The sequence below is a fragment of the Helicoverpa armigera genome, chromosome 1 (assembly GCF_030705265.1).
Source record: "Helicoverpa armigera isolate CAAS_96S chromosome 1, ASM3070526v1, whole genome shotgun sequence".
Taxonomy (NCBI): domain Eukaryota; kingdom Metazoa; phylum Arthropoda; class Insecta; order Lepidoptera; family Noctuidae; genus Helicoverpa; species Helicoverpa armigera.
In genome coordinates, this window is record NC_087120.1 from 18,626,373 (window position 1) to 18,641,584 (window position 15,212).

Genomic DNA, 15,212 nt, shown 5'->3' on the forward strand with positions numbered 1-15,212 from the left:
GCAGTCATTTATCTTCTCCCACTTAGTAATATTGCTTCACACCCCCTTTAGAAACTTATGCTATCCCACCCTTTGAAATAAAACAAGCAAATAGGTATATACTTAGTTATTGTTTTAGGAACTAAAAGGTACTTGCATCCTCGTTGATTAGTAGTTGACATGCGAGAGTTGCTGCGTTTCTAATTAGTTCTCGTAATGTAGTTAATATTCCAGACGACCTTATAAAGGTCGGCGGAAGACGCTGGATGCAGGTCGTCTCCAACAGGTATCTGTGGAGATCTAAGGGGGAGGCCTTTGTTCAGCAGTGGACGTCCTATGGCTGAGATGATGATGATGATGAATGTAGTTAATTAATATACCTCTGTTTAACTCGCATTTATTGTACATTGATGGAGTGTGGTAAGAAAATAGCTAGGTATACTGATTACTAAGATGAAAATACTTTTACAGCTATAAAACTATAAAAGTTCTTGGCCATGCTATGTAGTACCTATTGCCCGTGGATCTATTCGCGTTCCGAGAGAAGTCATTTACGCACACGGACAAAAAGTAGCCTACATCGTCTTTTAGGCTTTCTGTGTATCGAATTTAATTTCAATCGCTTCAGTAGTTTTGGCGTGAAAGCACCACATACAGTGTTACTTTTGCGTTCATAGTATTAGTGATCGATAATTTTACTTTCTACTTGAGTTAAGCCATACTTTAAAAAAAACGAGAAGTACATAGATATTAATTATCAAGTTATCTTTAAAATTGTATTCGTAAAGATTACGAAACCTAAAATTTATTATTATTCTAAAGACTATAACCAAGCATTCCAAAGCAGTCCGTATTAATAAAGACTTAATTACCCGAGAACCACGGCTTGAGTGATTAATGAAATTGGTCGTCGCCTAAATTATGGCTAACCCAACCATTTGGCCGAAGACTGATGATATATAGTAAAGTAGGACTGAGGAACTAGGCGGGTTTCACTATGTATAGAATGTGGTATTAATATTAATATGCTGTAATTAAATTAAGAATTCGATGGTATAGCTGTTTTAGATAAAAAACCTCAAAATGCTAAAATAATATTTCGATTTAATTTCTACTTAAAAGACTTTGGCAGAAATAACTAATTCTCTAATCTTACCTTTTAGCAACATTTAACCTATACCTATTGTAACGATTAATTCCTGGGAATCCTTAAATTTTTTTCTTGCTAATCACTTGCTCAAGGCAGATTAGGTATTTTAGACTTTTTTCTTGTTATTTGCTGTACTTTGGTAACCAAAATTTTCTTATCATCTGGTATCAGTATGCCTGAAAACACCATTATCTTTCACCATCATTAAAACACATTTTGAGAAACAGGAAATTCAGTATAAGTGGTTGAAATTAAGCTCGGCCCTTATTTACCTGTATTGAGATAATTTTGCGTTTGCCAAATTCTATTTTAGAATTTCATAATTTTCCTCCCTTTGTTACTTGTAATCGGATTACGTAAACCGACAACTGTTAGCGGCCTTAATAATGTCAATCCAAAAATGACCTTTAGGAAGACGAAATAAAGTTGAAAATTGAACTCCAGTGACCTTTCTCTCGAAATAATGAAGATAAAAGATTTCATATTTTTCGTTCGATTCTTTATCAATGTTAAATATTCCAGAAATTATTGGCGAAATTGATTTCTTTACTTACTGTAGCGTTCCTTTGACCTTTGCAAAAAAAAATGATAAAATAGTCCACGCGTAAATTGGCCGTACATTTTCAAAAGGGGTGGGTGTCCAGTCCACGAATTGAATTCACCCTCAAAGAGATTTTGTCATCCATTGCTGAGTGCAGTTTATTGCGAAATACCTCGGTTAAATAGCCTGAACAATGAAATGTCCCGTAAAGGTTTGCAGTAAACAGGCTCATATACGCACTAAACAAATATATGTACCAGTGCAATACAAACAGACAGGTGCACTGTGTTGACATACCTTTGTTGCGAGCGCGGATAAAGGCAAATTTATGGAAGCCAACCCTTTGAGTTCGTTTCGAACATTGATTTTGGACGTAATAAGGTCCAGTGAATGTTTGTAATGTTAAATAAATATGGTCGCTTTGAAGGTAGTAGTGGCCAGGATATTGGTTTTACTTTGTGACAATGGAATGAAATGCCTTTTGTATGGGCTGAATTTATGCCTGGTTGATGGTATGTTTACCTCATGGGGAGTATAAAGAGATAGTACTAGTAAATTGTGGTAGGTTGTTAAGGGTTATAAAATAACCTTTATTAATTTCAAATTTAAAAATAACGTAACAGTTTTACAAACTGGGAATAGTTTTAATTACGTATCATAAATAATCATCATCATCTCAGCCATAGGACGTGCACTGCTGAACATAGGCCTCCCACTTAGATCTCCACAAATACCTTTTGGAAGCGACCTGCATCCAGCGTCTTCTTCATAAATAATATTCAGTACTTTTAGAAATATCTAGGAGTGATGTAACAGTGCCTATAGGTTTACAATAATAACTGAGATACTTTTGATAAAAGTTCTTAATACAGTATGAAATTGTTATTTCTACGAAAGTCACTCTCAAAACACATAAAAAACACAGCAAACAGTTGGGTCAAACTTTATAAAAGCACCTTCTTGTTTTTATTATTCCCTACTTGAACCCTCGATTATGATAAACAATAGAACAGCGTATATTTTAATATATTTAACAGGTTCGTAAACGTAACGTATATGTAGGTAATGTAAACACAATAATGTGGGTATACGTAAATTGTTTGATCCGCACTCAATCATGTTTTCTTTGAGATAAGTCATGTTTTCAGCGTTAAGGTAAAATATTGCAGGCAATAAAATTGATGGTTACTTCTAATAATTTTGAACGTTTTATTATGTTTTGAAATGAAATGATAAGTTAAATAAATAAATTGAAATAAGTTTCAGATAAAAACAAAAGAAGGTGAAAAGTGATGGGCACTTTTTTACGTAATATTTTATTTAAACTACCCAAAACAACACTCAACTACTCATACTTTTTTAACCCAACTTACGTTGATACTTAGCGCATGAGAACTAAACGATCTTCGAAAGTTTTTTCTTTGTGTAAGGTTCCGTACCTTACAACCTCCCTTACAACCTCCATTACATATTTTTTTGCAACCTACAACATAACTTCCATTTCTTATTTTATATTTTATCCAAAGCTAAACCTATGTTTTCTTTTCAGGCACATGCTTCGACCCACATTATGCCACCAAGCCAACGCGTCATGGTTCGCCGAGTCACCAGAAGGTAACATGCACAAAGCGAATTTCTTGCGAAAATGCTATAAGCGAAAGGCCGGCCGATTTAGAAATATTCTATTATATTATATGTATAAATAAATATGTTTAGATGTAGGCTATGCGCTGGCTTAGGGGAAATTATTGCTCGCAGTGCTCCTTCACTGATAATTGCACGAATTATGACATCACAAACGACAAGTCAAACCATTTAACATGCAGTAAATTAAGTACATGTAACATTACAATTAAAAAAATCTGGTATAAATCATAATTTGCTATCAGTGAAGGAGTACCTTAAAAACCATCTCAAAAGTTCTTTCTTTTTTTGTCTTGCTCAGTCAATTCTTGCAAAGGTTTTGAGTGATTTCTTGCGGAACCCTAAATGTGTGAATATTTCTAGTTCCCCTGACTCCGATGATACTCTGCATGATGAGAGCGAAGAGTACCGTGACGACACCTTCCTGGTCAACTCTAATAACGAGAACAATTACTATGGTATGTATTTATTATTAAATTTTTGACCTAGCTATAGCTTTTTTGATAGAGAGTGTATATTTTTGATGCAATAATGAAAATACAATTGTGGGTTGCATTGCGATTTTATATTTAGTATGGTAAAATACTATGTGAAAATATCAGGTGTTTTGTATTGTGAATAATTATTATTGAAATGGTAGGTACCAATAATAAAATTGTGATGAAAAATATTTCGTCAATAATATTTTAGGTAATCCTCTTTACCTCGCGATGATTTTAATTAATATTTTTGCTATTTGGAAATAATTATAAATTAAAATTTCATATGAATATTTCCATTTCTGTATTTAATTATATTAATCTGTACTTTATTGAGAATTTTCATCAATAAATATTACTTTTCATAATTACAAATTCCACGAACGCCTATAATTTCATAATTTCAATCGAATATTCTTTTGAAAGTAAATAAATTATGATTTAAAATTAAATCAGACAGGTTCTATAGAAAACTGTTTTCATTATAACGTTAACATAATTTTAATCATACATTTCCAAAATCAGTTTTCAATTGGTTACAAACAATGTAAAATCGGCAACAATAGACGATTAACACTTTGAAACAATAAGGCGATAATAAACATGAAATAACAATTTCACTAGTGTTTAGGTCAACACTCAAAATGTAACATCAAAATTATTCATGAAATAATAACATTAAGAGTCGCACACTACAAACTTTTAGTCGGTCGATAGTTTGTTTGGGCTTACAAATCAGAATGGTAGTACGCACATTACAAAGATCAGGTATTAAGCCGGTATCAGAACGACTAAAAAAAATTGCCGATCGGGTCAAACTATGATGGCAAGAAAGATTTTCCTAAACAAATGACAATCGGGTCAACTATCGGCCAACTTTTTAGTTTACAGTGTGCTCTAACTAAACCATTTATAACAGAGTCAATTCATAAGCAAAACTAAATAAAATTAGTAGCTCTGAACTAATCTATTACGGGCCGACTTCCAACTCAATTATTTCGACTTTCTCAGCGTGTTCGTAATAAGGTTAGGGTCGGCTTCCAGTCTAACCAGATGTACTGAATAGTAATATAGATATTTTATACGAGTCTCACCATCTGTCGGTTTGGAAATCTTCCAAAGATCTTTTTTCCTGAAATCTTGGATATGACAGGATTAGGTACCTATTATTGGTTTTAGTTTTGCCTCAATGGCTTTTGGATTTCTGAGCACACTCGTATCTTAGTTGGCCCACGTATAAAAAAAACATAAAGTCAGGAAATCGGTTAAAAGAATCAGCAAACCGAAAATTATAAAACGTTAAGAAAAATAAGGAGCGTTAATTCTGCGGGACATTTAATCGTGGCTTGGATGCAGAACGTAGTAGGTACTACTCTCATGCATATGCACATTTCAACTGAAAATGATACAACGCTCTAATTAGAGGAAATCTTCATTTCGGAAGTAATGGCAAATAAAATAAAAGTAAAAAAATAGACATCATATCTTACCAAAAACATCTATCCATAACTTCCATGAGACAGACCAAAAATTTACAAAACATAACCTAGCACATAACCATAAAGGAACCTAAAATAGCTGTTCCAAAGGCGACCCAAGCTATACAATTGTCCTCTCCATCAACAGCGGCAGTTGGAGGCGGGTCCTCAGGCAGCAACACCGCCTGCAGCCGGTTCTTCGGCGCACTGTCCCGGCAGCTGCAATCCATGAGCTATCTGTGTCCTGGCCTGTTCCCCTGGATAGATTGTGGCCCTGCTACGGAGCATAGCGGTGAGTACCATAGTTATTATTATTTAATACAGTTTGTCGTGATGTCGTCTGTAAAAAACGTCCAATGTTGGACAACAGCCTCCCCCAAGTTGAGGATATTTGCCCAAACTCACAGCACTGGCCTTGCGCTTTGGTGAACGGACACTGGTATAGATACCTACAGCTTGAGAAGGACAGTGCCTAATATAAAAAAAACTGAAGGCGGGTCGCAATTAAAACGTAGCACTGATTTATCCTCGTATGTGTTTTCAGTTTGAAGAGTTTGATAATGACGGAATGTCCATCTTTACAAACTGTCTCCAACTCAACCACCGTCACATCTTTGAAGAGACCTATATTTAAAGTTTTTTAAGGATATATTTTTGCCATTTGTTACATTAGAAGTGTTAGATTATGGCAATCTACATAAGATAAATAAGAGTCCAAAAACACACTTGTCATACTGAAGAAGCTATGTTAAAAACTTAAACCTCATTAACAAAAAACTACATAAAACCAAAACTTCAACCCAAAGATAATGTTAATAAATCCAAGAAAAACACTAACATGGATGATAGTACTTGTCAACGTTTCATCTACATCGCGGATTTCATACATTTTTAACCGTCGCATAGTTTGGCGCCACCGTCGAACTTTCTAGCTCGTGAAACAATGATATAACTTTCCCTGTAACAACGAACGAACAGTTTGAACGTTTACTGTTGAAACTTTAAAACTCATCGTTTTAGAGAAATCATATTACTTTCAATTGTTGGCAATAGAGGTTTATTTGAATTGTTGTTGCATCTTGAGTTGTTAGTTATTTTTATATCCTTCATTTATATCTATGAAATAAACAAACCTCTTGAGCCTTTACGACAGATCAGGAAGACTTGGGATTAACTTGACATTCGTGGATATTTTTAGAAAGTTCACATACAATTTTTACTGTTTGCAAGAGCGAGTAGACCAAGTCAGATGCGTCACAGTGCCATACCCCGGTAGAATTTTGCCTTGTGCATAACCATCAAGTCTAGGTGCTTAGGACGACTGGTTCGTGAATAGGTTTCAAATCTGTTTCCACTCTTTTTGGATATCACATTTAACCGAGGGTGGTCCCGACTTACGTACATTCAGAAGTCACACCATCTTCCAACCAGTCTTCCTAATTTTCAACTGTTCTTACCAGGCATGTACGTGATCAAGTCAGTCGGCATCATGTATCTCCTGATCATCATCTTCGACCTGTTCGCCGCCTACGGAAGCCCTGGCACCTCGACCTTCACCAACGTGTCCATGATACTGCTGATGCTGGCCATCTTCGCGATCCTGCTCATGATCTCTAGGAAGCCACAGAACCGGTAAGAAATTGTTTAAAAGACTTGTTTTTATGGACGTGGTCAAGGTACTATTCGCAAACGATCTGCTTGAATTTGATTCATGGTAAATTAAAGTATAAAAGAACTTTAGTAAATGTACTACATTTAGTAAATCTGAAATGAACTATTCTCGTTGATCAGTCTATTTGAAATTTGGCCTAACATGACAGTAAGACGGGTCGATGGTATTTGTAGAAATGGATAGTCAATTACAGAAACTAGAACTCAAGCCAAGTTCAGGTAAATTAGGTCAAGCATGACTAATTGATTGATGAAAGACAATGATAATTATTGATGAGTAAATGATGAAGTGATGATTAAGTAGATAGTTTGCTCGTGAGATGTAACCGTGAAGTTAAAACTAGGGCAGATCATTGTATCGATGTAGTATCGATAGTACCTAGTAAAGATTGTAGTATCATTATGCTAGTATGGATAATCTTCTTGTAGAAGGAGACATTACCTAATAAAACAAGGGTTTGACATCGCCCATAACCTTATAAAAGTTTGTATGAAATATCTACTCTCAGGAACTTGTGGTCTGATTTTAAAAACTCTTTCCGTGTTAGTCAGCCCATTTATCAAAAGGATAGGCTTATGGTGCTGTTTATCTAGGTAGTGAAGTAGTACTCGGATGAAGGGCATTTCAGTTCTTAAAGTAGTGTCTTCATGGTAGAAGTAAAACTAAAAGAAGTAGCTTTTTTTTTCTCTAACCATATTCTACTCTTCCTATTTCTTAAATCACGTTTTAATGTTTTCAGCGTTGCTCTGATCTACACGACCCCTGGCCTGCCCTTCGTGCCGACGATTGCCATCATTGTGAACATCTATCTGATCCTGAACCTCTCCATCTTGACCCTGGTTCGCTTCACCATCTGGATGATACTTGGTAAGACCCTCCTCTATATCTGGGAAGAAAAGCTTGGAAAAGTTGTGAATATTTAGAAAGCGAAGATGGTTTCCAGTTACAAACTTGGATAGTTTCTTTATTCAAGGGGTCCCGCTATCCATAATCGAAATGACTGTCCCTCATTGGGTTAGTCTGTGGAACAATGATGCCAATGTGCAATGAACGACTATAGACTGATTTGATATAGTTTTCCTTTCGTAACATCTTCAGCAACATTCAAGAGATTTGGGGAGCAAATTGCAGAAGTGGATAAATCGTGCTGAATAACTGTCACGAGAGACTGCAAATGCCTCTTTGAAATAAGAACCTTTGACTTTAAAAGAAAAAAAATACTTTCCTAAAATACCGACCTCTCCGTTCCAGGAATGTTCATGTACTTCAAATACGGCATCAAGAACTCGACCCTGGAGACGAACCCGCCTGGCCCGCCCCCGGAGACTCCGCCTCCACCAAACCCACTGGACCGCACCACAATACCACCACCTTCTCCCCACAGCTCCCGACACACTGGTGATAGAAACATCTTCGAAGGAGACGGCAATGAAGGACTGTATGGGAATATGGAGTAAGTACCGTTGAAAAAGAGTTTTCTCTGTTGGTAATGAAATAGGAATGTTAGATTATCATGATAGTCTAGTGTCCCGTACTGTATGAACAAGAAACGACTCGTTTGGCTAACAGGCACTTCTTTTTGGCAGCCTTATAGCCTTTTCACACTAGCGGGTTTTCCGCTTGGCACCTCTCGGTTCTTTTGGGCGAATGTGACGCCGCCCGTATGGATTTCGCTTAGTTTTTCCGCTCAGAAAATCCCTCAATGTGGAAAAGGTGTTTTACATGATAATATACGTAATCAAAACGAATCGTTTCTTATATTAACCGGGTACAGATCAGTGTGTAACGATTTCTTCATATCATACATCTAAGTGTTTTTCAACATAATACATTTCTGGTTAATAACAGGAGGAAATATACACACTGATCTATAAAATAGTTAAAGAATGTAAACCTTGTGAATGAGTACTGGAATGCAGTAAGTTCACACAGAAGTCATACTGCACCACATTACTAGTTCCTCTTCCAAGATTAACATCTACTGTTAGATTCTATAGAAACTATATTTGTAGCCAGTTGCATCAATAACATAACAGCATTAATTTCTTGACACCATATTTAAAAACATGCTTAATTCACTTAAGGTGAAACTTTCTAATGCAAACTGTAGTGGCATATCGAATTATATTTGAATTGTGAGGACTTTCGGAGTCAAATATGGACATCAAAAATGACTTTGAGGTTTGAACGCGAAGGATAAGATCACGCCTCATATCAAATTATGACTGAGGTAAAACATCAAAAACCAATTTACATTTGAATTTCCCGCTATCAGTCAAAGCATTTACCTTAGAACGATTTTTGATGCAACTGGCCCCTAGATTTTCTTCTCCGCACCCATTCTACGAACTAACACCATTTTCCAGGTATAACAATTCTTTACTTACGTGGCATGAATCTAACTTGCAACCTGTGTCGAGTCTCGGTTCGACACCCTCGTCCAGCACGTATAACCCGACCACGTACCGACAGGCTGAGACACGGTGAGTTTGCGGACGTTTTGCTGGTATTCTCAATTCGGAGGTATTATCGTTTGTCTTTGGGCATCACTTTTATCACCGATCACCTCAAAATTGTCTAACTTTTTGGAGAAGTTATCACATGACCCCTCCCGCTGTGGGAGCAGCGTGAGGGAGTGTCCGATTTTTAGTAAAAAAACCCATCGTTGTTCCTTTTGGGAAGTTATTACCAGAGTCGCGGTAGCTTTCGAAAGGTCCCACGACACACGGTTAAAAAATATGTAAAAGTGATGTCCAAAGATAGGTAGGTGGATCCGAAAACCAACATATGAATCATGTCATCGTATGGTATTTAAAGTTTATTAGTAGGTACACCTGTTGGATAATTTGCATGTCACACGGGAATGCTATTTAGATTTACAACAACGGAAATAATAATAACTTTTAACCCGTCAAATGATCTTTGGAGAAGACTTTTTATCAGAACGGCATAGGTCCTTCTTTCTCTTTTTGTCCTGCACATAATCTTTTTCTAGTGCAAAAACAAATGGTTGGAATGTCTTATATTATATCTATAGAGTTTGTGAGCACTTCAAAAAAATTGCACTTTCTTTGAAGTAATAGGTTCGTCATGAAGTATTCCATTTGAACCACTGCTTTGAGTTATCCAAGATTGTAAAATTACGTGTGCGGTCTTTTCACCTACATAATTTTTAAGTAAACAAACCCTACATTTATTGATGTTCTCTAAAACTATTCCATATCTAATTCCAGTTACGACGTGAACACGAATACGACCACGACTCACACCACCAGCTCGCTCAGCCGACCACCCTGGGCCTATCCTGATGCCGCCTTTCCAACCTGGGAATAAACTTCATCAGACAACGGGCTTTTTATATTAAGTTCCTAATTTTTTTCCATTTTATTCCAGTTGAAATTTTTTTGCACGCATATCTCTGTAATAGTAAAGATTATATTTTTATTAATATACCTATGTTTCTAAATTCAATTTTTATTATGATTTGGCGGTTTTGTTAAACCACGTATAACGGAACGATATTCAAGCATTTTTTTTAAACATCATTTGAAATGAATCCATTCGATTGGTTCATTCGAATTCTTGAATGCCGTTCCAGAATACTTGTCTTAAAGTCGCGTTCAGACATCGCCTCGCGTGCTCTGGCTAACACCAACTATGCCATTACAAATATTAAGAGCCAACACGTCCTAGTATACAAGGAATTCTAGACTTTAGTGTGAACAACGAGCATGCACAGAGAATGTTCGGAGCTATTCTCTTTATAAGACCAGATACGAGAACTGTAGTTAAGAATGAATGCCTCGCGATATCTGAACCCAGCTTTAAATTTTCAAATGTCGAACTTCAATCCAACGACTATACCGCGTCGTTACGTTTTACTCATTAATTTTAAGTATAACCAATTTATATAAACTTGTAGCGTAGTTTATGTACATATTTATCAAGTTATTTATACTTCTTGGCCATTTACTGTAGACGTATTTTATCGGTGATATATTTATAGTATATATCTACTATATATCGTCTTTATACATGTATAATTATTGTATGTAGTATATAAACTGATTTTAATGATTTTAACTTTGTACCTCGTGCGTTTTTTACATTTCGGCAATATCATTCAGTATTCAAAATTTATAAGTGATTGGTAGACATATCTGATAACATCATGACACCTTTTTTACACTTCGGTAGGTACAAAAACATACAAAATTGTTAGTTGGCAACGCACGAGGTTCTCTAAATATACCTCTCATAGTATTTTTTATTCCAAATTCTAATATATCTAAACATATCACGCGAATTTCTACAATACTTATTTATTGTTAAACCAAAAAGTTTTTCTCTTGTTACCAACCTTTTTCGTAGTTGTATATACCTACAGATAGTCGTACCTATTTTGTAACTCATATATTGTCTTAAGTTAAAGAACTTAATACCTTCATTATTTTTATATCCATTTTCACCTGTTTCTCGTTACGTAAGAATATTTTTATGCAGCTCAAAACGTTGTTGAATATTTATATTTATGGTATAGTATTATAGTTTTTTATTTATTTTTATATAATTTTCATTTTGTTTCATAGAAGAAAGGTGTGGTTCAAACCCCAATCTTTGGTAGCATCTTCTAGAAAAAATCAAAATCACTGACGTGGTATTCCGATGACATATTTAACATCAATTTAAGTCATCAGTGAAAAATTACAAAATTTAGTATGTCTTTGGGGTTTAGTATGCGTACTTCACACCTTTGTACGAATTTGGTGGCACACAACCGTCACAAAACGCACCTTTACAATTTAGTTGTTAAGTACCATTTTTATTATTATTGACAAGTATATTTAATTCCACAAAATTCCTACGATTTATTCTAGTCATGTTTATTTAAAGTTTCTTTTTTAATCTATCTAAAATTATTCTTAAAAATGTGATATTTTAAGTAATGTTTTTACTGTAAACTTAATATATTTAGAACTCTTCATTCTGTATGTATTTATGTATGATTCGCAGTATTTATCATTTAGGCTAGTTACCTATATTATTAGCTAGGTAGTAGCTCCTTGTATTATACTTGTATTATCAAAATATTTGCGCCTTTTATTCTTGAGTGAGCAAAATTTGTTGGGGTGGTTTTCGGAAATTCGACTAAAAGGAGCAAATATTTGACTGTAGATAAAATATAATTTAGGTCTCATGTATTTTGTATATTGTTTTATACTAGTCGCTTTTTATACATTCGCTTTAAACAAAAAATAAGACAGGGGTTACCTTAAATATTATTTTCAAAAATTCATATCAGGAGCATGGTTTCATACTTCAAGATTATTTTCGCGAGTAGATACAGTATTTTACGTTGTAGGTTAAGAAAAAAAAACTCATTGCAAAATTCCCTTTGGCTATCAAAAATCATTAGACCTTTATAATAAAAATTTGTTAATGTTGATCTATTTAGTAATTGTTGGCTTTTTCAAGGGCATAAGTATAAACCTAAACTTGAAATGACTTGATTTGTAATTGTATTGTTAGGATATAAATTTAAAACTGTCATTTGTTCTTCTCGTTAGAAGAAGCACTTTATATGGCAGGATCAATGATCTCACGCGATACCTAAATACTAGGTACGTAAAATTCAGTTAAATTTTAACTTAAAGGGACGGGACGGAATCACAGACGTTCCTACTCCAAATTATAGCCAACTATACTACCTATTTACAACAGTATTTAGGTATATTTTGTTTTGTAACATTATAAAGACATAAATAAGGATGTTGGTTTGGGTAGACAGTTCCGTAGAACACCGTATTGGAAGGAAATTGCTATATGTATACTGGACTTTCCTTGGAATATTTCTTATGATATATTCTAAAAACAGGCTAATGACCAAGCATTGTTCATACTAGAGAAACATCTTGTAAAAATTACTGCTACACTATAACCAACTACTTATCAAAATATTGGTACATTTCAATGCAAGCACCATTATTATTTAACATAGAATTCGGATTCGCTGACAAAATTATGACGCTCAAATATGATTTTAATTATTTTCATAGATAGTACCTACTTGGAATTTTAATTATAAATTGTTGATACGAAGGATACTAATATAAGTCATAATTAATGGTGTTGTTAAGCATATTATACCTTTAGATAAGTATTACAGTGTTAAGCGTAGGGCAGACTGTGTGTAGCCGCAGCACAAAAAATTTTAATCAAAATTTTAAATTCGGTAATAGAATATTTGTTCAAAGTGAGGCGTAATATAACATCCAAATTATTCAACGAGAAGCCCATGCTTTACCACCGTTCTGCTCAGAAAATAGAATGGATAAAGAAGTCAGCAAACTATATATCCATTGAAATTACTTAAGGTAGGTACTATTTTGGCTTTGAGACTGGTAAAACATATTAATATCGGCAGTCCTGACGGCAATATATCTGAACTATGAAATTCTATTTGGTAATCTATTTAGTACCTAAAACGAAGTTATATCATCAGAAACGAAAGCTGCAATACACACAGTGTGCTCTAAGCTTTAAAATACATTGAAAGGTTTACATTGAAGGCACGGGGACAGTGGAGCTGGTTAAAACCGGTTTTGTCGCGAATTTTTTTGTTAGTTATATACGGATCACCCTTGGCCTTTAGTGGAGATCGTCAAGGTGTATTTTAAAGTGCCGAATCGATGTTCTCCCCATATATAACCGAGTTATCCATGCACTGCTGTATTAATCACAAGGGATTCTGTCGTCCGTGACGGTTGTATGTATGTGCGGACACAGGATTAAGCTGGTGTATTGGCTGAATGAGTCTTGAGCCTTCTAGTAGTCCAATAGGTGCCTCTATAAGAGTACCGTAAGAGACCGTACCATCTAATAGTCTATTAGGTACGTGTACTATAAGTAGTACACACATTAACAACTAGAGGATATTACGTGATACCCTTCATCGTGCATCGCGAAACTTCATCGTTACTTTTGGGCAAGCGAGCTCCATCTCCGACCACATCTTCGCTTACCATCAGAAGATATAGTGGTCAAACGCGAGCCTACCATTAATCAAAAAGGCTAGTCCAGTAAAAATTACATCTATACGAATTTGTCAGGTCTTTTGAAACCCAAAGGGCCCATTCAGCATAATATACCTGCTCTGTAGTTGTTCAAGTACAAACTGGCAATTTCTAACTACATAACACCATCTTCCTGCACCCGGATGAGTTGTGCAAAGTATCAAGATCTGAATTTTAACTAGAACATGGTCAAACTGTGTCAAGCACCAAAAATATATAAAAATTAGAGATTGTCGTTTGTATCCATATTTCGCATCGCTTAAAGACATTCCTATTTTAGAAGACATAAGGGTATTCGTTAATTTGCCTATATACTGGTACTATGTTTAGTTTATTGTGTTAATTTTAAGTATTTAAATACCTATGTTTTAAGTTGTCTAATATAAGTTGTACTTTCTTACGGCTATAGCTGATTCTACGGGGATATGTTTTTGAGATTGCGAGTTTACAGCATGTTTGAGGTGAAACGCATATTTTCTCGTAGATTTCTCGACACTCGAAATAATTCCAAATTCAGTAAGTCAGTACTTACTTACTTAATATTCAGAAAATTACCGGTTCTCAAAAACATATCTCAAAATATATTAGATATAAGTAACTATAGGATTAGGAGTCAGAGGTGGCTAAGACAAAGCCGACCAGATCGATCGATCATAAAGTCAAGCAACGCTTGGCGAGGTCGGTCCGTGGATGGGTGACCATCTTGTCATGCCGTGATACCCCGTGCTTCGGATGGCACGTTAAGCCGTAGGTCCCGGCTGTCATACTCACATCTTTGGCAGTCGTTACAGGTAATCTGAGGCCAGGAATTCTGAAAAAGTCTTACCAAGGGTATCGGCATGCCCGGGTAACTGGGTTGAGGAGGTGTGGTAGGCAATCCCTCCTTGTCAAACACTGGTACTCTGTCGCCTCGGGTAAGACTTTAAGCCGACCCCAACAGTAATGTATTAACTTACAGTTGGGAAGGGCTACAAGCTTAGACGATGAGATGAACCATACAACTAGATGCGGTTTTTTCAGCTATAGTCGTAATTTTTTATGCACACTGTCTATGATTTAGATTTATTTCACTTTCTGCTGTCGCCGCTCCGGACCGCAGCAGCGCAATCAGGTCTTTTGAGAGAGATGACGAAATTATTAAGATCAAAAATACTGTTGTAACATTGAGGAAGGGAAGATAGAAATGTTGACAACAA

At 35.4% G+C, this 15,212-nt stretch overlaps 1 protein-coding gene across 3 annotated transcripts in view; it reads left to right on the forward strand.

The window, feature by feature from the left end:
• LOC135117428 (solute carrier family 7 member 14-like) overlaps positions 1 to 14,522 on the forward strand; it is a 169,206-nt gene extending 154,684 nt beyond the window's left edge. For 2 of the 3 annotated variants that reach the window (XM_064036695.1, XM_064036700.1), the window contains exons 13-20: positions 3,220 to 3,284; positions 3,678 to 3,772; positions 5,420 to 5,563; positions 6,732 to 6,903; positions 7,683 to 7,810; positions 8,195 to 8,396; positions 9,310 to 9,426; positions 10,177 to 14,522. In XM_064036695.1, the coding sequence (XP_063892765.1) occupies positions 3,220 to 3,284; positions 3,678 to 3,772; positions 5,420 to 5,563; positions 6,732 to 6,903; positions 7,683 to 7,810; positions 8,195 to 8,396; positions 9,310 to 9,426; positions 10,177 to 10,276 (1,023 nt within the window). In that variant the 3' untranslated portion in view covers positions 10,277 to 14,522. The remainder of the gene's footprint in view (positions 1 to 3,219; positions 3,285 to 3,677; positions 3,773 to 5,419; positions 5,564 to 6,731; positions 6,904 to 7,682; positions 7,811 to 8,194; positions 8,397 to 9,309; positions 9,427 to 10,176) is intronic. The other variant, XM_064036705.1, reaches the window with a different exon arrangement.
• The last annotated feature ends 690 nt before the right edge of the window (positions 14,523 to 15,212 follow it).